A 27,341-nucleotide genomic window follows, 5' to 3' on the forward strand; every position below is an offset into this window, starting at 1 on the left:
AGTTTTCCTTCATTACCCATAGGGAGCCTATGGGTAATGAAGGAAATAGCAGACATTGTTCTCTTGATTTTCTGATTTTTCTTTTTAAGGCACTATGATTTGCAATAGTGTTACTGAAAGAGTACCATGCGATATCATTTGACCTCCTTTCAGCAACCACGCCTTGTCTAGACTGATCATTTCCAACTATCATTGAAGTTAAAATTTTTTTTTGTTTTTGGACCACGGCGAGCAGTGTTCAGGGGTTACTTCTGGCTCCACTCAGGAGCTGTTTCTGGCAATGCATAGGGGACCATTGGGATGCAAGTTTAAACTGGGGTCAGCCCTGTTCAAGGCAAGTACCCTAATATTGTGCTATCACTCGGTCCCAGAAGCTGAAAATTTTTTGACCTAGCATTATGATTCCTTAATTTACTAGTCAATTTGTTAAAGTAACTTACAGATTCCAATTAATAGCCTCATGGTATTTGCTAATAAAAAGTATATTGGCCTTCATCTACATAAAGAAAATTCTCACTAAAGAAAATTAATGCATGCTGATAAACATTTTGAGTTCTCACATTTTTAAGTTAGATATTAACTCATAGTTCTCATTGAATTATAGATCAACACTCATGGACAACACAAGCTGGGGATCAAACCACACTGGATGGTCAGATTTTATCCTATTGGGATTCTTCTCTCAATCAAATCACCCAGCTCTTCTTGGTGCCTTCATTTTTGTGGTTTTCCTGCTGGCCTTGTCTGGAAACAGCATTCTGATCCTTCTGATACACTGGGATACCAATCTCCATACACCAATGTACTTTTTCATCAGCCAGTTGTCTCTCATGGATGTCATGTACATTTCAGTCACGGTGCCCAAGATGCTCTTGGATCAAGTCATAGGTATAAACACAATTTCACCTCCTGAATGTGGGATTCAAATGTTCTTATATGCGACACTTGTAGGTTCAGAATTTTTCCTTCTTGCAGCCATGGCCTATGATCGTTATGTGGCCATCTGCCATCCACTCCATTATTCTAGTCTCATGAGCCATAAAATGTGCTTTCTTTTAGTGTCTGCCTGCTGGCTTCTGGGATTGGTGGATGGGTTCTTGCTCACACCTGTCACCATGACATTCCTATTCTGCAGATCCCGGAAGATCCAACATTTCTTCTGTGAGGTCCCTGCTCTAATGAAGCTTTCTTGTTCAGACACAACCCTCCTTGAGACCCTTATGTATATATGCTGTGTCCTCATGCTTCTTATACCTGTAACAGCAATTTCAAGCTCTTATTATTTAATCCTTCTCACCATCTACAGGATGAACTCAGCAGAAGGCCAGAAGAAGGCCTTTGTCACCTGTGCCTCTCATATGACTGTGGTTACTATTTTCTATGGCGCTGCTGTGTACACATACATGCTTCCCAACTCCTATCACACACCTGAGAAGGACATGGTGGTCTCTGTATTTTACACTATACTGACACCTGTTCTAAACCCATTCATATATAGTTTTCGGAACAAAGATGTCACAGCAGCTCTCACAAAAATGGTGAGTGGGGGAGTTCTTATGCACTGAAGTTAAAGTATGGTATTTTATTACTAAGTAATGTGTTTCTTCTATTACACATCAGAGTTGTATATCTTATTATACATTGTAACCCTGATTATCTTATAATAAGTCATCATTCCACATTCTGTTCAGATCTACGTTTGTTTTGGGGCAACACCACGTAATTCTCAGGATTCAATCCTACATTTGCACTCCAAAAACCTCTGGTAGTGCTCATGGGAACATATGGGAAGCTATACATATCATATTTCTTTTGTTTTGCACTGAAATCCGTTGAACAATGGAGGTGGAGACTTGCAATATAGTGTGGGGCAGAGAATAACATAGACTAGGTATGCAGAGAAGCACCAGCTCATTTTTGTTATTTTCTTGAGCAAAGTGCATTTCTTGGAGAGTGTGTATGCCCGCATATTTTGAAGAGAACTTTGATATACGATAGTGAAAGCCATTCCAGTTTTATCGATTAATAAGACACTCTTGGAGATCCTGACTGAAAGCATAGTTCAAGATACTGATTATAAAAGCTACACAGAAAAGGCAGGAGAGACCCCTCTTTGTTAGAAAGGGGTTATTTGCCATTGATTTTAATGGTAGCTACAATGCAGTTCAATGAAAGAAACAAACAAATCCAGGATGTACAAGAAGGAACCAAAATTTAAGAAATCCACTACCGGTTCTGTTCAACATGCCATGTATGAGTCGTGAAGTGAAAATAATATGACATTTGGTGTGTCATTTAAATTACCATTAATGTTCTTCAAACTGGGGCTGGAACTCAGCACATCGGGCAGGGCGTTTGCCTTGCACGCGACCAACCCAGGTTCGAATCCCAGCATCCCAAATGGTCTCCTGAGCACCGCCAGAGTAATTCCTGAGTGCAGAGCCAGGAGTAACTCCTGTGCATCCCCGAGTGTGACCCAAAAATTTAAAAAAAAATTCCTCATACTTTCCCTGAAAATTTCAAACTATTTATAAATTCAGTTATCTTCCTTAAGGAACTTACATCTATATGGCAATCTCTATTTCTAAAAAGCAATGAGATTTTCCAGGAAAATAGAACAAAGAACAATGTCTTAATTTGTGAAATGAAAAAAGGATTCTAAAGCAAATGAGAGAATAAATGCAGGTCTAATACTAAGCTCAATGAAATCAACAATATCGAAGTTATAAACAAAATGGCTATAAAAATACAGACTGATAGGCTAAAAATAATTGAAAAAAACACTTGTACTGCACGTGATTCATCTATCATTACTCCTGTAAATCACAGCTCTTCAAATTAATTTCAACTCAGCAACTATGAGAAGTAAAATGCTCAGAAAAAAAAGAAAGCCCACTCTTACAGGACATTCAATTCATGACAGAGATCTCAAAGTGATATAGTCAGGGGAAACTTGTCAAGAAATGATGCTGGAAAATTCGAATTATCACTCACCTCTCGAAAAACAAGAATGGAATAAGAAATAGAATGGGTTTAATGTTTAAAAAACACATAGAAAACAACACATATATATTTAGGCAAAATATTTATAATTACACTTTTGGTTACAATCATAAACATTTGCCTTCTTTCGATTAAGAAGTAGGGTCCCTTATGAATTCTATCATCTTATTTTTATCCATCTTCTGACTTTCTTCATTTAAAAGTATAACTCTCAATTCCATGCCTGTTCCATCAAATTGCATGATTTTATTCCTTCCAACATATAATATTCCACCGTGTGTGTGATATTACACCACATGTTCACAATCGGCCTCTGATGGTAAAGCCATGGTTTAAAAGTGGGTTGTCTCAGATCACCCTTCGCCCCAGAGCATAGGCAGGAGAAGGAAAGAGAATGGAGGGAAGAGGAAGAGAGAGAGATGAGAAATCAAGGGGGCGGGGCACAGGGGTCCAGGGAATTCAGGAACAGTAGTAAATGGCCAAAACACAGAGTTAACCGCATTGAAATTATGAAATCCAAGCTTTAACAACTGAACTTTCAGAGGTCCCTGTCAAGAGAACAGGCTGAGGGGAGAGGTGGTGTATGGAAAGGAAACTGGAAACCCTGGTGGGTGAAGTTGACACTGGTTGTGGGAAGGGTGCTGAACATTGTGCGTCCAGAACCCAACAATAAATTACTTTGTAAATAATAGTGCATTGATAACAAAATAAAATGAAAATAAAGAGATAAGTAAATAAATAAAGCCTAAGGCCACTTGTTCCTTTCAGTATCCATGGAAACTCCTACTGAAATCTATGGATAATGCATTTTCATAAACAAACATTGTTTTAAGGAAAACTAATCTAGAACTTAGCATAACTACTGTTATTTGGAGGATGTAGAACATCATCTAATAGTGACACAAACTAATTTCTGCCTTATTTTATTTTCAAATAAGAGGTGCTTGTTTTATTCATTGAAATTTATGGAAACTCCCTTAGGAATTAACAGGAAGGCGCACTTGGCCTAAGAAATAATGAGGTAGAGCGTTGCCACCACATGGAGAAATGACTCTCCTGAATGGACTCTTCTAAGAAAGACTGAGCTAGAGCTTAGGCATGTTACTTTCATATGCACTTCCTTTTTAATAACTAAGGAAGACCTTCTAACTTATGTTTTTCTTTTTTTGTTTATTTGTTTGGGGTTTTTTTGTTTAGTTTTTGTTTTGTTTGCTATCCAATAGAAACCAGTTATTCTGTGATCATTGCAGTCCAGCAAAATTCCCATTGAAAGCACTGGGAAAAACACTTTGCAAAGAACTTAGGATTCTCAGAGAAAGAGTAAGCTAGAGCTTAGGTGCTTGGCATTTTGACACAGCTCCTTAAGCTGCAACAGGAGAACGTAGCTCTAACTTATGCCTTTCTCGTAATAAAGTTGGGGTCATTTCATCCTATCATTTAAATCATTCATCGGACTCCTTGAATTCCATGGGAAAACACACTCTCCTAAGAATGAACTTTTCTCTGAATGGAGGAGTTAGAGCTTAGTTGGCATGGAGCATGAATAAGCAGCAACTTGAATTGCAAAAGGAGGGAGAAATGCCAACTATAGCTTTACTTTCCTATGCCATTAGGTCACTTGATTCTATCATGAAATCCTTTGGAAATCCCACTAATATTAATAGGAAATTATTTTATGGTAAAACGAGCTTTAAACAATGTGGTTGTCTGTGAAAAGTGAGCTTATTGAAGGGATACAGCACATATATATTCAGCTAATTCATTCAACTGCACCTTGAGGGAGATAATGACATTTGATAATGTTTGGTAGTATATAATCAACAATTTTATTTGAATGTTAGCATTAAAACAGAATTATAGAGCAAGAGATGACAAATAAAATCAGATTCTTTTTAAGGTCTGACTTTTTTTTTCCTTTTTGGGTCACACCTGGCAATGCACAGGGGTTACTCCTGGCTCTGCACTCAGGAATTACTCCTGGAGGTGCTGAGGAACCATATCAGATGCTGGGAATCAAACCCGGATCAGCCATGTGCAAGGCAAACAGCCTACCCCACTGTACTATTGCTCCAGCCCATGAGGACTTGAAATCAAACCCAAGTTGGATTCATGCAAGCAAATATCCTACCTGCTGTAGGTCATGCCCCTGTTTCTTCTATTTCCTTTCGTTTTTATCACTAATTCCCTGGGTACTTGTCTCTTTAATGGATGTGGTAGTGTATGTGATCATATTCTTTTTATCTCTATAAGTTTTTTGTTGCTATTTTACAAAGGATAATTGTAGTATATAATGTTAATTGTAGTGACTTTTCAGGTCCTGAGTGATAGAGAGGTTCAGGTGCTTGCCTTGAATCCTGCTGGCCCAGATTCCATCCCCCCCACCCCATATGGTCCCTGGGCCCACCAGGGATGATTCTAGGTGCACAGTCAAGAGAAAGTTCTGAGTACTGCTAAGTATGACCCAAAAGATAAAACACGATAGTAATATCTTTTAGGTTTAATATGTATATTATATTATTTGAAAATTGTAATCATTTTACTCTTTACAATTTGAATTCCTTTTATTTTGTTTTTCTGTACAAATTTCTCTAGCTATAGAATTACATATATTATATTTAGTAAAGGTATCCTTCAAGTGGTGATGGGCTACATGTCCCCGCCAATCTCCTTGTACTTGCGGAAGCCCTGGCAGTCATGCACATGCCCCAAAACCACCACCCAGTTAAAAGTTTTATCCAGCCCAGTTAAATTTTAAAACTTCCTGGAAGGCAAGGCCGCAGTCATGGATGTGCAACATATAAATCTCTACAACAGAAGTCCCCAGACCCACCTTGCTGCTGTCAATCACCTCTCCAAGCTGCCCTGACCCCCTCCTCTTGCCCAGGTTGCTGGGGGCGTGTCCTCAAGTCAGGGGCCGTGGTCTCAAAAGGGGGATGGCCTCCTTCTGGAGCTGCCACAGTTATTTCTCCCCTTCCCTGCATCGCAATTTGATCACAATCAGTATAACCTATTCCTCTGAAGAATACCCTGGCCATCTTAGTCACTATATCCTAATAGTCAACTAACCTAACCTACCCTAATTTCACGAAAACTGTCAGTGAACACAACAAGCTGCACAATAGTCCTTTATAAAGATATCATAGCCTCACGTCTTCAATAGAAGCCCCACACAAGCTAAGGAAGAGCGCCTGAGAGTATGGCCCATAACAACATGAAGAAACAGTGAAAATCCCCACCGCCAGGAGAGAGGGAAGAGTGGATCTCAGAAACCTCAACAGGGACTACCCAGAAATACAACCTCCTCTCAGATAAAGAATTCAGAGAGGAAATCATGAAGATGGTTGACAAACTCAAAGCAACTATGAAACGAACATCCAATAAATTAAGGGAGGATATGGATGCAGCATTGGAACAGTTCACCAAGATAATCCAGGAAGAAATGAGAGCAGAAATTTCAAAGCTACAAACAGAAGTGACACAATTAAAGGAGTCAGTAGATGAAATTAAAAACTCAGTAGGAGCCCTCAATAGTAGAATGGCTACAGCCGAAGACAGAATCAGTGAGCTTGAAGATGAGCTGCAGAAAGCATATAGGCAAAAAAAAAAAAAAAGAAAAGAAAAAAGACCTCAAAATGGCTCTATAGCAAATTAGAGTCCAAGGGGATAACCTCAAGAGAAACAACATAAGAATCATTGAAGTACCAGAAGCACAGGGAACCAATCCCAATGAAAAAAAACACAGTTAAAGACATCATTGCTAAGAAATTCCCAGAGCTAGAGAATTCAGCCATAGAGATCCAAGGAGCCTGAAGGGTGCCAGCTAAAAGGGACCCAAATAAAAAATCCCCAAGGCATATCATAGTCAGAATAATGGATGCCGTGGATAGAGACACAATACTGCAAGCAGCAAGATCAAAGAAGGAAATCACATACAAAGGAGCACCCCTTAGATTCACAGCAGGCCTATAGAGGAAACCTTCCAAGTCCAAAGACAATGGAGGGATATAGTGAAAAAACTCAATGAAATGAATGCATCACCAAGAATACTTTATCCAGATAAACTCTCAGTTAAATTTGAAGGAACCATAAACTATTTCGCAGAGAAACAACAGCTCAGGAACTTTATAGACTCAAGACCAAACTTAAAAGAAGGACTAAAAGGGCTACTATAAGACAAGGAAAAACTTTACAAGATCAACAAACCCTACAGAAAGATGGCACATAATCCCATGACAATATTTTCTTTTAATGTCAACTGTCTAAATGCACCAATCAAGAGGCACAGAGTGGCAAAATGGATTCTGAAACTAAACCCAACATTCTGCTGCCTACAAGAAACACATCTGAATAGCAAGAAAAAACAAAGACTCAAAGTCAAAGGATGGAAAACAATCCTGCAAACAAACAACTCCCTCAAAAAAGCTGGGGTAGCCATATTAGTATCTGACAACATAAATTTCAGGCTAAAAATAAAGAAGGGAAAACGAAGGTCATTTTCTATTCATAAAGTGATATGTACAACAAGAAGAAATCACCCTCTTAAACGTATATGCATCTAATGAGCGACCAGCTAAATACTTAAAAGAACTCCTAACAGAATTTAAGGGGGATAACACTAGCACCACAATAGTAGTTGGAGACTTCAACACTGCTTTATCACTTCTGGATAGATCAACAAGAACAACACTCAGCAAGGAAACAATGGCTCTGAAGGAAGACATGGAGGAGACAGGGCTAATAGACCGATACAAGGCTATGCACCCCAAAAAGAAAGAACACACATTCTTTTCAAGTGCACACGGAACATTTTCCAAAATAGACCACATTCAGGGTCACAAATCATACCTTAATAGAATCGGGAAGATAGAAATTATATCAACTATCTTTTCAGACCATGATGCACTGAAGATAGAGGTTAATCACATACAGATGCGGAATACCAAATCAAACACCTGGAAATTAAACAACTCACTGTTGAACAATGAGTGGGTCACGAAGGAAATCAAGGAAGAAATCAAAAAATACCTCTAAAAAAATGAGAATTAAGACACAGCTACCAAAACCTATGGGATGCAGCTAAAGCTATGTTAAGGGGAAATTTATAGCTCTGCAAGCATTCCTCAGGAAGGAAGAAAGGGCCTACATAGATAGCTTGACTTTGCAGCTCAAGATCTTAGAAAGGACCAGCAAAAATAACCCAAACCAGATCGAAGGAAAAAAATAATAAAACTTAGAGCAGAAATTAACGACATGGAAACCCAAAAAACAATCCAAAAGATCAATGAAACAAAGAGCTGGTTCTTTGAGAAAATAAATAAGATTGATAAACCACTAGCAATACTCACAAAGAAAGAGAGAGAACCCTGATAAACTGAATCAGAAATGAAAAGGGGGACATCACAACAGAAACCAATGAAATTCAAAACATCATCAGAAAGTGCTTTGAAAGTCTGTATGCCACGAAACAAGACAACCTAAAAGAAATGGATAAATTCCTGGATTCCTACAATCTCCCAAGACTGAACCAAGAAGACTTGGAATACCTGAACAGACCCATTAATATAAAGGAAATTGAAAGTGTAATCAAAAGTCTTCCCAAAAACAAAAGCCCAGGCCCAGATGGTTTCACAAGCAAATTCTTCCAAACATTTAAAGAGGGCCTGTTGCCAGTTCTCCTCAAGTTTTTCCAAGAAATCAAAAAAATAGAAAACCTCCCAAAAAGTTTCTATGAGGCATATATCTTCCTAATACCAAAAGCAAATAAAGACACTGCGAACAAGGAAAACTACAGGCCAATATCCCTGATGAACACGGATGCGAAGATCCTCAACAAAATATTAGCAAATAGAATCCAACAAATCATCAAAAGATCATACATCAGGACCAAGCCGAATTTATCCCTGGAATGCAAGGATGGTTTAACATTTGGAAAGTAATTGACATAATCCATCACATCAACATAAGTAGAAATAAAAACCATATGATCATTTCAATAGATGCAGAGAAAGCATTTGACAAAATCCAACATCCATTTATGATGAAAACTCTCACCAAAATGGGTTTAGAAGGAACTTTCCTTAAGAGAGTCAAAGCCATCTACCACAAACCTGAGGCAAGTATTATCCTCAATGGAGAAAAACTAAGGGCTTTCCTCTAAGATCAGGGACAAAACAAGGATTCCCACTCTCACGACTTCTGTTCAACACATTATTGGAAGTACTTGCAGTAGTAATTAAGCAATAAAAAGTCATTCAGGGCATCCAGATAGGAAAGGAAGAAATCAAGCTCTCACTATTCGCAGATGACATGGTTCTATACCTGCATAATCTTAAAACCTCTGTTAGGACACTCCTAGAAACAATAGACATGTACAGTAAACTTGCAGGCTAAAAAATCAATACCCAAAAATCCATGGCCTTCCTATATGAAAATAGTGAGAGAGAGGAAAGAGACATAAAAAAGCAATGCCATTCATAATAGTGCCCCAGAAAATCAAATACCTCGGAATCAGCCTAACTAAAGAGGTTAAGGATCTCTACAAAGAAAACTACAAAAGCATACTCCATAAAATAAAAGAAGACACAAGGAAATAGAAGTGTTTTTCTTGCTCATGGATAGGAAGACGTAACACTGTCAAAATGGCAATACTCCCTAACGCACTATACAGATTCAATGCGATCCCTATGAGGATACCCATGAAATTCTTCAAAGAAATTGATCAAGCAATCCTGAAATTCATATGGAAGAACAAACGCCCACGAATAGCTAAAGAAATTCTTGGGAAAAAAGAAGAAATTCTTGGGAAAAAGACGAAGGGAGGCATCACCCTCCCCAACCTCAAACTAACTACATCAGTAACAAAACAGAATAGTACTGGAACAAAGGCAGAACCGCAGACCAATGGAACAGGGTGGAATATCCCTACACACCACTGCAATTGTTTGAACATCTAATCTTTGATAAGAAAATAAGAAATGTGAAGAGGAGCAAGAAAAGCCTCTTTTACAAATGTTGCTGGAAGATCGCAATCATATGTGGAATATAAAGTAGCAGAATGAGAGACTAACACCCAAGAGTAGTACAGATTAGAACCAAAAGGTCTGCCCCACGGATTGGAAACTGGCTCACATGCTGGGGGAAAAGGCAGCAGAGACAGAGAAGGGAACACCTAGTAGAGAACATTGGGAGGACCAAATTGGGTTGAAAGCCGTGTACCAAAGTGGACTATAAAATGAACATGATGGCCACTCAGTACCTCTATTGAAAACTACAACATCCAACAGGAGAGAGAAAATGGAATGCCCTGCCACAGAGGGAGGGTGGGGTGGTGGCGTTTGGGGTGGTGGTGGTGGGAGGGATACTGGGAAAATTGGTGGAGGAGAATGGGCACTGGTGGAGGGATGTAAACCAAATACAAACATGAAAGTTCATAAGGTTGTAATTGTATCCCCATTAAAAAAACTCTACAACATTGATAAACCAGGTGTAGCACACCAGATTTGAATGGGATGTGATGTAGAAGGCAACCAAACTCTATTAACAAAATACAAACACAGAAGGCTTATTTTTATTGCAACATCTTAGTAGTCTCTTATGCAAGGTCTTAATGACCCCATAAGGAGATACAAAAGTCACCACTAACTTCCTTCAAAAGAAACATTTTTTGATCACTCTTTTAGCGCTTTATTCATAACAAGCAATATAAAATAAATTATTGAGGGCCTGTTATGGTGGCACGCTTAAGGGGTGGTGAGGGAAATTTGAGACAAAGGTGGTGAGAAGGTGAAATGGTGTTGGGAATCTTGTTGGAATATTGAATGTCTGTAACAAATCATCATGAATTCAAATGATTTTTTAAATTTTAATTGAGAGAAAGAAATTAAGTTTTGATTGAATCTCTACTTTTTTCTGATCAAAACCAGAAATTTCTGGCTGTTATAAGTGGTCACCCTATGATACATCTCAAATAAATATTATCATTTTCTCAATTGACATACTAAAAAGCAAAGTACCAACGTTTATATACTTTATGCAGTCTTTTGATGTATGATTTTGTATTGAGTATTTACTGTATAGTAATTAACTGTTCATGTTCACTGTCCATATCAGAGTTACACACATCTTTAGGGAAAATTAACTCTTCACAAGCAGTTTATCATCTCTCTGTTTGCATAAATTTCCTCATCTTCTTTCAAAGACTTGAGTACTCAGACTTCCTTTATGACATATACATTACTTCTTGCCAATAAATACCTTCTTTCCTATAAACCTGTTCCTGTGATATTTTGGATCACAGAGAGACAACTTGAAACACTGAAACATATTTTCTGCCTTCCGCTAATACACCTTAAGAATAATTACATTCAAAACAATGTTTTATAAGCTTTGTATTCATACTACTATATAATTTACAAATTTAAAGATATGATACACATTGAAGTTAAATTAAATATAATTTATTTGTTAGTATAAACCTCACTACACATGAGAAAACTACATATTACAAATGGACGGGACTTAAAGCAAGAGGGAGATTGGTTACTGTGGCTTCCATGTACTGTAGGGAAAAGTGGACAGTAGGGAAGAGATTGTTGTCACTCAGAGATAACTAATAATCTGTCACTGTCACTGTCACCGTCATTGCCGTGCTCATTGATTTGCTTGAGCGGGCACCAGAAACGTCTCCATCTCTAGATTTGTTGTTACTGTTTTTTGCATATCAAATATGCCACCAGTAGCTTACCAGGCTCTGCCATGCGGGTGAGATACTCTCGGTAGCTTGCTGGGCTCTACGACAGGGACAGAGGAATCAAATCTGGGTCGGCCACATAAAAGGTAAATGCCCTACTGCTGTGCTATCAATACAGCCCAGTAATAATCATGTAATAATATGTCACCATGAAACCACAATAGCTAAGTGAATGGGACACTTCACTCTGGGAGCTGCAGGTACAACATTCTTTTGTTGTGATACAGAAACCTGGACCCCATGAAAGCATCTGAGACCGTCTTTTTCAAATTGGAGCCCCAGAGCTCTTCTGTATCTCTCAGTTGTTTATGCCATTGTAACTACTAAAAATCATCACCATTAATACAACCAAATAATGAATTTTTGTAATCATCTATTGCTGTCCCCTATGGCCAGCATACTCAGAAGATTAAGAAAAATGAGGTTAAAGGGACTAGAACAAGCCAACCGAAGCATGGAATATTTTAGACACAGGAGGTGCCAACCCTCAAAAATGAGCCTGAATGACAGATGTTACTCTATGTGCAATATTATGGCATGACAATGCCATGGCAATAAAAGTCACTATAATAGCTACAAAGATACGTTAAAAGGTTCAGAAGAATTTGATTACAAGTTATGTGAATGAAGAATACATTTATGATGTTACCAAATTGATCCCAAGTTTCTTTTCCTTGCATACACCTCTTACATTTTTTCCACTTTTCATATCATTTATTAGTCATTTTAAAAGTTAGCAAATTCTGGCACATTTCCTTATACAACAATTTTAAAATATCACTAACATAACAACCATCTCAAAAAAATATCTCTATTACAATTATTTAATAATGCAAGGTAAGGAATATAAGTTTTCTAAAATTCCAGTTTCAAAAGCTTGAATTTGTTTCCCTTAAATGAGTGTCATATTTAGTTTGTTGATTTTAAAAATATGTTTATTATAGTTTAGGTAATAGGGTTCTAATAGTGTTCAAGATTATGGTATTAACGCATACCACCATCACAAAAGTGCCCATGACTTTCAACCCCTGTCCCAATGTCACCTCCAGTGCATCCTTCCCTCCCTCCCTCCCTCTCATCTGCACATACCTTGTTAATTGACATGGATTTGTTGCATCATATACCCTCCCTTAACATCATTCAGACTATCTATGTTCCCATATTACATCCAATAAACCTATTAATTTCTCTGAACTTCCCCCCCACAAACTTGATACTTTCACGTCGGTTTTCCAAGATTCAAAGTTTATTATCAATTTTTTCATATTCATGATTTATTTCTTTATATACCACTTATGCAAAGATAATCCTGTATTTCTCCTTTAGCCTCTCCTAATTTCTCTCAACATGATAGTCTCCAATTCAAGCCAAGTTGCCACATACTGCACAATTTTATCCTTTCGCATGGAAGCATAGTATTGCCTGTCTATATATACCAAAACTTCGTTATCTGATCATCTCTTGATAGACATTTGTCTTGTTTCCTTATTCTTCGTATTGTGCTGAGAATGTCAATGGAGGTGGAGGCACTTACCTATTTTTTAATTAATGTTTGTTTGTTTGGGTGTAGAAACTAATCCTGGGATAACTGAATCCAATTAGAATACAAAACTTATTTTTCTCAGAAATATCCATATTTTCCATAGTGGTTGGATCAGGTGAAATTCCAATGAGCAGTGATTGAGATTTCCTATTTCGGTCAGATCACTGTCACTGTATCACTGTCATCCCATTGCTCATCGATTTGTTCTAGTGGGCACCAGTAACATTTCCATTGTAGACTACTTGTTACTATTTTTGGCATATAGAATACACCACAAGTAGCTTCCAGGCTCTGCCATGTGGACGATATATTCTCAGTAGTTTCTCAGGCTCTCTGAGAGGGTCGGTGTAATCGAACCTGGGTTGGCTGTGTGCAAGGCAAATGCCCTACCTGCTATGCTATCACTCCAGCCCATTTGGTCAGATATCTGCCAAAATAAGTATTGTATTATGTATATTTCTATAAGTCATATTAGAGGTGTGAGGTTGTACTTATTTGTTGTTTGGGCTGGTTTTCTATAATGAGTACTTTATTAATAAACTTGTTCACCTCCAACACTCCTTCTTCATGGAGTGTTTATTCGTCCCTTCTTCCCATTTTTTGTGGGGTTGTTTTCTTTTGGTTACTGAGCTTTATGTATTGTTCAGAGCCTGTTGCTATTAATATTTCTTTTTAAACGTTAATTAAAATTCCATGATTTTAATCTATTCATAGTTAAATTGTAGACATACAATATTACATATAGCACCAATACAACCACCAGGGCCAAACTACCTCCAGCAATGTTTTCAGATTCATTCCCATATTTTCCCCGCCACCTCAGCTCCAGCCAACCCGCTTGACAGGCATCTTTCTAAATTTTGTTGTTAAAGTTTGGGTATGTAAAATGGATTGATTCGCTACAGAATGGGAAGATGGGATGGGATATTCACCCAATACCCATCTGATGAGAGGTTGATATCAAGGATATGCCAAGCACTGCTTAAAGTCCACAAAAGAAAACATACAACCCCATCAAAAACTGAGGTGGTGGAATGAACAGAAACTTTCTCAAAGAATAAATCGAAATGGCAAAAAGGCACATGAGAAAATGCTCTACATCACTGATCATCTGAGAGATGCCGATCAAAACAACAATGAGATATCATCTCACACCACAGAGACTGGCCCACAACCAAAAGAACAGAAGCAACCGGTGTGGGCATGGATATGGGGAGAAAGGAACTCTTTCACTGTTGGTGGGAATGCCAACTGGTTCAGCACTTTCTGCAAACAGTATTAACAATTATCAAAAAATTAGTAATTGAGCTCCCATTTGACCCAGCAATATCACCCCTGGAAAATATCCTGGAGAGGCAAAAAAGTATAGTAGAAATATATTTGTATGATCATCGCTGTACTACTTAAAATAGGCAAAGTCTGAGAAAAATCAGAGTGCCTGAAAACAGATGACTGGTTAAAGAAACTTTGGCACATCTAACTATGGAATACTATGCAGCTATTAGAAAAGATGAAGTCATGAAATTTGCATATAAGTGGATCAACATGGAAAGTACCATGTTAAATGAAATTAGTCAGAAAGAGAGGGATAGGCATAGAAAGACTGCACTCATCTGTAGAATATAAAGTAACAGATGGGGGAGACTAACACCCAAGAATAGTAGATATAAGGACCAGGAGGTCTGCTCCACAGCTTAGAAACCATCCTCACATGCTAGAGGAAAAGGCAGCTCAGATAGAGAAGGGAACAACAAGTAAAGAATGTTGGGAGGACCCATTTGGATTAAAAGATGCATGCCAAAAGTAGACTATAGACAGAACATGATAGCCACTCAATATTCTATTGCAAACCACAACACCCAAAAGGAGAGAGGAGCAAAAAGGAATGCCCAGCCACAGAGGTGGGACAGGGTGGAGGGAGGGGATGGGTTGGGGAGAGGGATGCTGGGACCATTGGAAAATGGGCACTTGTGGAGGGATGGGTACTCAATCTTTGTATGACTGAAATGCAAGCACAGACGTTGTAAGCCTGTATCTGTACCTCATGGTGATTAACTAATAAAATAAATAATAAATAAAATTAAATGGATTGATTCATTTGGTTTTGGGGGTCAGACCCAATGTGCTCAGGGGGTTACCTGATTTTGTGTTCAGAAATTACATCTGGTGGACTCAGGAGACCAAATGGGATACTGGGATGAAACCAAGATCAGCCATGTATAAGGCCGTGCCCTGCATGGTCTACTAGTTATCTTGGCCCAAGAGCTTGACAGATTTTGAATGTTATTCATTTATCTGAATTGTTTAGGAAAATATAAACTAGACCTAATTATTCAGCTCTAATTTCTTTAGCCATGTGCAACATTTTCAACCTCATGTTTCTTTTACTGATTTTTATTGTTTTCTCATTGTTGCTAGTGAAATCAAGTAATTAAAAGCATCATTGATGTCCAGATTCCAAGTAGTTCTGCTTATGTTTCATCAAAGTACTTTATAGTTTCTGATGTAATCTCTAGGTTTTTGATCCACTTTAATTTTTTTGCGTGGTGTGAGATAAGGATCCAGTTTTACTGTTTTGCAGGGGTTTATCCAATTTTCCAACAACATTTCATTAAGAGAATTTTTTACCCACTCATGCGTCCACTCCACTCTCATAGATTAACTGTCTCTATATCTGAGGATTGGTCACTGCTATCTCAGTTCCATTCCATTCGTCTGTCAAACTATCTTTATTCACAAGAAAATTGTTGTATGATTCTAAAGTGAGTGAGCTTTCATTAAGTTTTTTTTAATTTTTTTAATTCAATTATTTATTTTGCGGTCACACCCGGCGGTGCACAGGGGTTACTCTTGGCACTAAGCTCAGGAACTACTCCTGGAGGTGCTCAGCGGACCATATGATATATGGGAATCGAACCAGGGTCGGCCACATGAAAGCAAACACTCTACCTGCTGTCCTTTCGCTCCAGCCCCAATCATTGATTTTTTAAATGATCCTTGCAATTTTCTTCTTTTATATTTGTGTATAGCCATTTTCTTGGCATATTAATTTTAAAGAGTTGCTTAAAACACTAATGAGACAATAGGAACATAAACTATAAGTGAACCAATAAAAGTCAATCAGTAATCTATTAAATAGCAATTAGGAGAAATATTTAAAATAGACACTCAATTTTCATCTAAACTCTGGTACTACTGAGGGCTATGAAATTAAATCTTGTTTTGTGAAGTATATTCAAGACACTATCCATTTTTATAACATTATTTTGTTTTGTTTTGTTGTTTTGTGCCATACCAGGTGTTTCTTAGGACTTTTTTCTCTCTGCACTCAGAAATCGTACCTGTTGGGGCTCATCTGTGGTGCTGGGGATTGAACTCAGGTCAGCCACATTCAAGACAAACATCTACGCGGTATACAGTCTCTATGGTCTCACACAATTATTCTTTAAGATAAAGACATATTTAAATACAAAAATATCAAATGAACTTATAGACATAAATACTAATATATTACATAAATATGAATTCATTGTTAATGTTGATATTCACCTTCTGTTTGGATAGTTAGTATTTGTAATCTAACTATTACAGATTTCAGAGATACAGGAGAAAAAGAGAGCTATCTTCTAGCTTCTTAACCTCTCAGTTCCTTTACCTCCTCTTTGTAGTCTCAGAAGAAGGCTCTGAAGAGAAAATCATCAACCAATACCCAAGTGGATGGATATTACAAAATGAGGGATGATGTCACACTACCATTTCTCATTATACTGTTAAATGACCACAGTCTATTTATCTGTCTGAGGAGAGCTGAGGATCAAGAGAAGCTGGGTTCATCCAGAATAGTGAACAGATCTACAAAAGCCAAACGGTAATTCGGCTTGTGATATATTACATTAAACATTTACATTTTTCTTTCATTTATTGTTTTAAATTGTTCAAAGATATATTATGATTTATTAAGAGAAAGTATTAAAAAGAAGTTTTAGGTTTTGAAACATTTGCTTATAACATTAGATATGCTTTAGGTATATAGCAAATCTCAAGAACTGTACATATTCCTTTGTAATATTCACACCACGCAAATTACCCCTTTACATGATGTGCTTACTCCCCGTCTCAACCCCTTTTCTTGTAATGCTTTACTTTCTCACAGTATAAGAATTTTATGGGTTATATTTTTGTTTGCTCCCTTGTTTTGTTTCTATTATTTTAATGATTTTTTTAATTAAACCACCATTAGATATAAAGATGTTCCTGACTGGATTTTTACCATATAATGGTCTCACTGTCCTTCGCCAGTGTACATTTCCCACCACCCAAGTCCCTAGGTTCCCTCCTTCAGCCTCCCACCCTCAACCTGCTTTCTAACTTTGTATCAGTCACTTTTCTTCTTTCTCTTTCTCTCTGTCTCTCTCTCACTATCACTCTCTCTCTATCCTTCCCTCTCTCCTTCCACCACCTCTCTGTCCCTCTCTCTCTCTCTCACTGGGCATTATGATTTCCAGAGCAGGTACTTAAAGGTTATGTGCATATCCTTTTACCTGCTTTCATAATTCAATTCATGTCCAGAATGATCATGACATAGTAGTTCCTTCTCTTCCCTAACTACCCACCACTGCTATCTACCCACCACTTTAGGCAAGCAAACTTCCAACCGTGGACCGGTGGACCAGATACTATTTTATCTATTTTAGTATTTAAAATAATGTTTTTATATTTTCTGATATTGAAAATAATAAGCATACTATATGAAAGTTTTTGTTGTGGTAGCATTTATCTATAAAATTTATATATATATTAGATATAAATTTAAGTCTGTTCAAAATGTTTTATTTTGAGGGTTCCTGCAACTGAAATACCAATTATCACTCTACAACTGACTACTTGGTTCCCTTCCCTTCTTTGCCTCATCCTATGCTTCTCTAGTAACATAAGTTCTTCATATGTTTTCTTGAGAATAATTTTTTCCATAGAATGTGAGCTTATGTTTTCTAGATGAAATGGTCAATAGGTGACTAATACACAAATTGTAAGGTATTTAATTGTAGTCTAAAATTTCCCACTATACTCATCAGAATCCTGTGTTCTCAGAAACTAAGTATGGCTTTAGATACCATATCTATACTGTTACATCTGATACTGCTTCCTGATTTTGTTCTTGTTGTGTGTTTTAATTTTGCCCCTGATTCATATTTTATCTGCTACTGGTGGTAGAATATGAAAATATAGTGTATTTTTGTGTGTCCTATATTTATCTAAATTTTATATTGAAGTTTCAATTTTCAGTTCTCTGTGGTTTAGTGCTTCAGATTTTGGGTTTATGTAACTTGATTGATATCTCATTATGCACTGTAATTATTAATAAAACACAGTCTTAGATAGTTGAAACTTTTCCTTGAAGTGTTCCTGCATTTCCAGTACTTCAAAATATAATCTATTGTAAAATAAAATTCATCTTTTTAAAATATTCATATTTATGATAAGATTAAAGTGATGCGAACTTTTCATCGCATTAAGATAAAATGGTGGCACTGTTACTGATTACATTAGTAAAAGCCAAATAGAGCCAGAGAGCTGTCTCAAAGAACTGAGTGATGGACGGTCTGCTGGAAATCTGAGTTCAGTCTCCAACATCACATGGTGCCCAGATCACTGGAAACAGAGCTAGGAGTACCTCCAGAGCATCACCAGGTGCAGGGAGTGAAAAAAAATTACCAAAATTAAGTAAATACCATATATATATTGCTTCTACTGATCTTTATTTTTTAATTTTGTCAGCATTTAGAATTATACACTGAATCATGTTTATATGACCACGGCCAGTATAGACTGACTGTGGGTCTCCTTAACAGTAACCAATTTAAGTGGACTATAATCTATCTTTAGTATTTAACACATATGAAAATTATGAGCAACAAAAAGGAAAGAACAATGAGTTGAGTGAGTGATTAATACTCCTTGCCGCTGAGATTTGCTCTCTGCTTACACTTTCCATGAAAATTGATTGCTGCAAGGAGTACTGTAGTGAATATGAAAAGCAAAAACAAAGTAAATTATTGTCTTTTCAAAGGAAGTTACATTCTACATCTTTTCCCCTTTAAAACATAGCATTGGGGAGAGGGGGGGAAGAGGAGAAGTTGTAAAAACTTGTACTTGAGAGACAAAACAGGATTCTCTATAAGGAACGTGAAGACACTGGCAAACACATATAAAAAGATCTGTTTTTAATATAGCAACTGATATATATATGTTTTATATAGTACCTATATATTTATATAAATATATCCAATTGCAGTATATGTACTAGACGAGGCATATAGTTCTTAATATATATGCTTCTATATTAAATCAAGGGTGCAAGAGAAAACTGGGAACATTAGTTGTGGGAAACTGGGAAAGGTACACAGGCAGTGTTGGAATATTATATGACTAAAACCCAATTATGATAACTTTTTAACTGTATACTTCACTGTGATACAATTAAACATTAAATTTAAAAAATATAGAAGCTTATAGTATATAGAATTCTTCCATACAAACCTGACAACTTAAGTCTGTATCTAATGTCATTAGACAATGATAGCAGGGCCTTCTAACAGCAGGTAGGGCATTTCCCTTGCTCGCTGCCAACCCAGGCTGGATCCCTGTCATCCGGTAGGTCCCTTGAGCACTGCCATGAATAATTCTTGAGTTCGGAGCCAGAAATAATACAAGGGCACTGCTCAGTGTGACACTTAGAGACAAAAATAACAAAGAATAGTACCAATCATTTCTTGCACACATTTTTAAATAATAATTTTCAATGTTCTAAACACCTTCAATATTTTACTTCATTTGAGCCTTACCATATCTCAATAAAATTTATTCTTACTCTCAATATTTTTGTAAAGTGGAGAGAGGAATGGTGCCTAGAAGCAAAGCTGAACTCAGAGCTTTAGTCCACTGTTAGGTAAGTTCTAATGTTACGATCCTGGTCTACCTTTCAGTATGCATGTTCCATTTAACCCCATGTATTTCAGAGCATAATATGCCTGTGAAGGAAAACGGATCTCAAGTATTTTACATGAAACTTGATCAAATTATATGTATCACTATCATCCCGTGTTCATTGATTTGCTCGAGTGGGTGCCAGTAACATTTCCATTTGTCCCAGCCAGCCCTGAGATTTTAGCAGCCTCTCCTTACTCGTCCTTCCAAATGGTGCCGTATTGGAGGCTCTTTCAAATTATATGTAAATTTAAATTATTTACTATTAATGTTATATTAATATTTGGGTAAAATGGTTACAACTATTATTATCAATACGTTTGGGGTAAAATGTAGCTGCACCTCATCATTACCAAACTGCTTTAAGATTCCCCGCCCCGATACTTCTGCTACTGTGACTTCTTCAAACAATCTGAAGACCCAGTGTGCTAACTCAACATTTGGAAATAATTTTCTTCCTGTGAAATACATCTCCAACTATTTAACCATCTCATTTTCTTCAAATGCTGAACAACAGATTAATTGAACTATAGGTTATATAATATGTCTCCGTCTTTAATAAATATTTTTTCTGTTATTGTTTCCATATTTTTGGTAAACCTCCATATCTAGTAAGATTTCAGCTGATCTTGAATGTAGCAATATTACCAAACACTAATATTTTTTTAATTTTTATTTTTGCATAGAACCTATTGTAGGAGATACACAGTTACAAAATTGTTCAGGATTGAATTTCAATTATACAATGTTCCAATGTTCCCTTTGCCAGCGCATATTTCCAACCACCAGTGTCCTCAGTTTTCCTTCATTACCCATAGGGAGCCTATGGGTAATGAAGGAAATAGCAGACATTGTTCTCTTGATTTTCTGATTTTTCTTTTTAAGGCACTATGATTTGCAATAGTGTTACTGAAAGAGTACCATGCGATATCATTTGACCTCCTTTCAGCAACCACGCCTTGTCTAGACTGATCATTTCCAACTATCATTGAAGTTAAAATTTTTTTTTGTTTTTGGACCACGGCGAGCAGTGTTCAGGGGTTACTTCTGGCTCCACTCAGGAGCTGTTTCTGGCAATGCATAGGGGACCATTGGGATGCAAGTTTAAACTGGGGTCAGCCCTGTTCAAGGCAAGTACCCTACCTATTGTGCTATCACTCTGTCCCAGAAGCTGAAAAATTTTTGACCTAGCATTATGATTCCTTAATTTACTAGTCAATTTGTTAAAGTAACTTACAGATTCCAATTAATAGCCTCATGGTATTTGCTAATAAAAAGTATATTGGCCTTCATCTACATAAAGAAAATTCTCACTGAAGAAAATTAATGCATGCCGATAAACATTTTGAGTTCTCACATTTTTAAGTTAGATACTAACTCATAGTTCTCATTGAATTATAGATCAACACTCATGGACAACACAAGCTGGGGATCAAACCACACTGGATGGTCAGATTTTATCCTATTGGGATTCTTCTCTCAATCAAATCACCCAGCTCTTCTTTGTGCCGTCATTTTTGTGGTTTTCCTGCTGGCCTTGTCTGGAAACAGCATTCTGATCCTTCTGATACACTGGGATACCAATCTCCATACTCCAATGTACTTTTTCATTAGCCAGTTGTCTTTCATGGATGTCATGTATATTTCAGTCACGGTGCCCAAGATGCTCATAAACCAAGTCATAGGTGTAAACACAATTTCACCTCCTGAATGTGGGATTCAAATGTTCTTATATGCGACACTTCTAGGTTCAGAATTTTTCCTTCTTGCAGCCATGGCCTATGATCGTTATGTGGCTATCTGCCATCCACTCCATTATTCTAGTCTCATGAGCCATAAAATGTGCTTTCTTTTAGTGTCTGCCTGCTGGCTTCTGGGATTGGTGGATGGGTTCTTGCTCACACCTGTCACCATGACATTCCCATTCTGCAGATCCCGGAAGATCCAACATTTCTTCTGTGAGGTCCCTGCTCTAATGAAGCTTTCTTGTTCAGACACAACCCTCCTTGAGACCCTTATGTATATATGCTGTGTCCTCATGCTTCTTATACCTGTAACAGCAATTTCAAGCTCTTATTATTTAATCCTTCTCACCATCTACAGGATGAACTCAGCAGAAGGCCAGAAGAAGGCCTTTGTCACTTGTGCCTCTCATATGATTGTGGTTACTATTTTCTATGGGGCTGCTGTGTACACATACATGCTTCCCAACTCCTATCACACACCTCAGAAGGACATGGTGGTCTCTGTATTTTACACTATACTGACACCTGTTCTAAACCCATTCATATATAGTTTTCGGAACAAAGATGTCACAGCAGCTCTGACCAAACTGGTGAGTGGGGGAGTTCTTATGCACTGAAGTTAAAGTATGGTATTTTATTACTAAGTAATGTGTTTCTTCTATTACACACCAGAGTTGTATATCTTATTATACATTGTAACCCTGATTATCTTATAATAAGTCATCATTCCACATCCTGTTCAGATCTACGTTTGTTTTGGGGCAACACCACGTAATTCTCAGGATTCAATCCTACATTTGCACTCCAAAAACCTCTGGTAGTGCTCATGGGAACATATGGGAAGCTATACATGTCAGATTGCTTTTGTTTTGCACTGAAATCCGTTGAACAATGGAGGTGGAGACTTGCAATATAGTGTGGGTCAGAGAATAACATAGACTAGGTATGCAGAGAAGCACCAGCTCATTTTTGTTATTTTCTTGAGCAAAGTGCATTTCTTGGAGAGTGTGTATGCCCGCATATTTTGAAGAGAACTTTGATATATGATAGTGAAAGCCATTCCAGTTTTATCGATTAATAAGACACTCTTGGAGATCCTGACTGAAAGCAAAGTTCAAGATACTGATTATAAAAGCTACACAGAAAAGGCAGGAGAGACCCCTCTTTGTTAGAAAGGGGTTATTTGCCATTGATTTTAATGGTAGCTACAATGCAGTTCAATGAAAGAAACAAACAAATCCAGGATCTACAAGAAGGAACCAAAATTTAAGAAATCCACTACCGGTTCTGTTCAACATGCTATGTATGAGTCGTGAAGTGAAAATAATATGACATTTGGTGTGTCATTTAAATTACCATTAATGTTCTTCAAACTGGGGCTGGAACTCAGCACATCGGGCAGGGCGTTTTCCTTGCACTCGACCAACCCAGGTTCGAATCCCAGCATCCCAAATGGTCTCCTGAGCACCGCCAGAGTAATTCCTGAGTGCAGAGCCAGGAGTAACTCCTGTGCATCCCCGAGTGTGACCCAAAAATTTAAAAAAAAATTCCTCATACTTTCCCTGAAAATTTCAAACTATTTATAAATTCAGTTATCTTCCTTAAGGAACTTACATCTATATGGCAATCTCTATTTCTAAAAAGCAATGAGATTTTCCAGGAAAATAGAACAAAGAACAATGTCTTAATTTGTGAAATGAAAAAAGGATTCTAAAGCAAATGAGAGAATAAATGGAGGTCTAATACTAAGCTCAATGGAATCAGCAATATCGAAGTTATAAACAAAATGGCTATAAAAATACAGAGTGATAGGCTAAAAATAATTGAAAAAAAACACTTGTACTGCACATGATTCATCTATCACTACTCCTGTAAATCACAGCTCTTCAAATTAATTTCAACTCAGCAACTATGAGAAGTAAAATGCTCAGAAAAAAAAGAAAGCCCACTCTTACAGGACATTCAATTCATGACAGAGATCTCAAAGTGATATAGTCAGGGGAAACTTGTCAAGAAATGATGCTGGAAAATTCGGATTATCACCCACCTCCCGAAAAACAAGAATGGAATAAGAAATAGAATGGGTTTAATGTTTAAAAAACACATAGAAAACAACACATATATATTTAGGCAAAATATTTATAATTACACTTTTGGTTACAATCATAAACATTTGCCTTCTTTCGATTAAGAAGTAGGGTCTCTTATGAATTCTATCATCTTATTTTTATCCATCTTCTGACTTTCTTCATTTAAAAGTATAACTCTCAATTCCATGCCTGTTCCATCAAATTGCATGATTTCATTCCTTCCAACATATAATATTCCACCGTGTGTGTGATATTACACCACATGTTCACAATCGGCCTCTGATAGTAAGGCCATGGTTTAAAAGTGGGTTGTGCCAGATCACCCTTCGCCCCAGAGCATAGGCAGGAGAAGGAAAGAGAATGGAGGGAAGAGGAAGAGAGAGAGATGAGAAATCAAGGGGGCAGGGCACAGGGGTCCAGGGAATTCAGGAACAGTAGTAAATAGCCAAAACACAGAGTTAACCGCATTGAAATTATGAGATCCAAGCTTTAACAACTGAACTTTCAGAGGTCCCTGTCAAGAGAACAGGCTGAGGGGAGAGGTGGTGTATGGGTGGGAAACTGGAAACCCTGGTGAGTGAAGTTGACACTGGTTGTGGGAAGGGTGCTGAACATTGTGCGTCCAGAACCCAACAATAAATTACTTTGTAAAGCATAGTGCATTGATAACAAAATAAAATGAAAATAAAGAGATAAGTAAATAAATAAAGCCTAAGGCCACTTGTTCCTTTCATTATCCATGGAAACTCCTACTGAAACCTATGGATAATGCATTTTCATAAACAAACATTGTTTTAAGGAAAACTAATCTAGAACTTAGCATAACTACTGTTATTTGGAGAATGTAGAACATCATCTAATAGTGAGACAAACTAATTTCTGCTTATTTTATTTTCAAATAAGAGGTGCTTGTTTTATTCATTGAAATTTATGGAAACTCCCTTAGGAATTAACAGGAAGACGCACTAGGCCTAAGAAATAATGAGGTAGAGCATTGCCACCACATGGAGAAATGACTCTCCTGAATGGATTCTTCTAAGAAAGACTGAGCTAGAGCTTAGGCATGTTACTTTCATATGCACTTCCTTTTTAATAACTAAGGAAGACCTTCTAACTTATGTTTTTCTTTTTTGTTTGTTTGTTTGGGGTTTTTTTGTTTAGTTTTTGTTTTGTTTGCTATCCAATAGAAACCAGTTATTCTGTGATCATTGCAATCCACCAAAATTCCCATTGAAAGCACTGGGGAAAACACTTTGCAAAGAACTTAGGATTCTCAGAGAAGGAGTAAGCTAGAGCTTAGGTACTTGGCATTTTGACACAGCTCCTTAAGCTGCAACAGGAGAACGTAGCTCTAACTTCTGCCTTTCTCGTAATAAAGTTGGGGTCATTTCATCCTATCATTTAAATCATTCAGTAGACTCCTTGACTTCCATGGGAAAACACACTCTCCTAAGAATGAACTTTTCTCTGAATGGAGGAGTTAGAGCTTAGTTGGCATGGAGCATGAATAAGCAGCAACTTGAATTGCAAAAGGAGAGAGAAATGCCAACTATAGCTTTACTTTCCTATGCCATTAGGTCACTTGATTCTATCATGAAATCCTTTAGAAATCCCACTAATATTAATAGGAAATTATTTTATGGTAGAACGAGCTTTAAACAATGTGGTTGTCTGTGAAAAGTGAGCTTATTGAAGGGTTACAGCACATATATATTCAGCTAATTCATTCAACTGCACCTTGAGGGAGATAATGACATTTGATAATGTTTGGTAGTATATAATCAACAATTTTATTTGGATGTTAGCATTAAAACAGAATTATAGAGCAAGAGATGACAAATAAAATCAGATTCTTTTTAAGGTCTGACTTTTTTTCCTTTTTGGGTCACACCTGGCAATGCACAGGGGTTACTCCTGGCTCTGCACTCAGGAATTACTCCTGGAGGTGCTGAGGAACCATATCAGATGCTGGGAATCAAACCCAGATCAGCCATGTGCAAGGCAAACAGCCTATCCCGCTGTACTATTGCTCCAGCCCCTGAGGTCTGACATTTTTATAATTGTGATAATCTTGTATCGTTAGAAACTTGTCTCAGGAAAAAGAACATGCCAAGGAAATTATACAAATCAGAGGGTAGTAAGCTACCATGTAACATTAATTAGTTGCCCATTGTAGAGAATCTTCATGATAAGTGAACTGAGATGCAAGTTTTCTCTGTAATACTCATATGTTCATAGAAGGAATTTCATAGGTATTTGCAGTAAAGAGTTGTTCAAAAATAATATGCTATGTACCAACAGAGTAAGGAAACAAAACGCATACTAGTCAAATTTCTCCAAATCTTAGTTTCAATTTCTAAAATAGTTCATTGAATATAAAACCACCTTCAAAGTCAAGTATTTGGTATGCTAGAACATGCAAATATCATCAAATGAATACCAAAATTCATTTTAGAGACTCCTCCCTCCCCCATACTGGGAATTAATGACTTCCTACAAATAAAGAAAATTCTGGTTTTTTTACATGAAATTTCTCTACACTAGGAAACAAAATCAGTAATATAAGGGGTCTGAATTTCACATAGAAGCCCATCACCAATGTATAAATCACATCTGAATATAAATTTGATACTCCTTCCAATTAAGCTACATTTTGACTGGTGTACCACAATTTCTAGAATAGCTAGTTACATTAAATATCCTACACATTTCTTGTATTACTTGATCCTTTAAATAATTTACAATATTCCTAAAACATTATAAATTATATATATGTTTTCAATGTACTCTTCCATGGTCCTTACATCATTTCTGAAATCGATGATCCAAAGTCAGTCTAAGATTCATATTTGAGTAAAGAGAGGCATAGAATATATGTCTAGAAAAGAAGATACAGTGCAAGAAAATAAAGGAGATGAATTGCCTAAGGAATTTCATCCTCCCATTTAAAGCCATTGGTGTGGCTTTATTGGCCACACCAATTTCACCAAGATGAAATACTATTTATTTATTACTCAAAAGTAGTGAAACGTGATTTATCAATTTCAAATTCCAATTTATTAAGCCTTCATTTTTACTGTACTATTATCTAAGTAACCCACCTTTGAAACCACTACCTTAAAAGTTAATCTCTAAAACAGAAGTATATTGTCAACATTTCTGTTGTGGTTTTATCATTACATTCTTGGTCTGACAGGTTACATGTTATAATGACATCCTGATGT

The 27,341-nt window shown here is 37.0% G+C and overlaps 2 protein-coding genes across 2 annotated transcripts; both read left to right on the forward strand.

Moving 5' to 3' along the window:
• Positions 1-614: 614 nt before the first annotated feature.
• On the forward strand, positions 615-21,186 carry LOC129405854 (olfactory receptor 2T29-like). The gene is made up of 4 exons (XM_055143535.1): positions 615-1,538; positions 8,109-8,132; positions 16,964-17,163; positions 21,168-21,186. Exons 1-4 carry the CDS (start codon positions 615-617, stop codon positions 21,184-21,186), a joined length of 1,167 nt encoding a protein of 388 aa, XP_054999510.1.
• Positions 21,187-21,693: 507 nt separating this feature from the next.
• On the forward strand, positions 21,694-22,644 carry LOC129405855 (olfactory receptor 2T29-like). The gene has a single exon (XM_055143536.1). The coding sequence runs from the start codon at positions 21,694-21,696 to the stop codon at positions 22,642-22,644; it is 951 nt and encodes a 316-aa protein (XP_054999511.1).
• Positions 22,645-27,341: the final 4,697 nt, after the last annotated feature.

Source organism: Sorex araneus, chromosome 6 (genome assembly GCF_027595985.1).
Source record: "Sorex araneus isolate mSorAra2 chromosome 6, mSorAra2.pri, whole genome shotgun sequence".
NCBI lineage: Eukaryota > Metazoa > Chordata > Mammalia > Eulipotyphla > Soricidae > Sorex > Sorex araneus.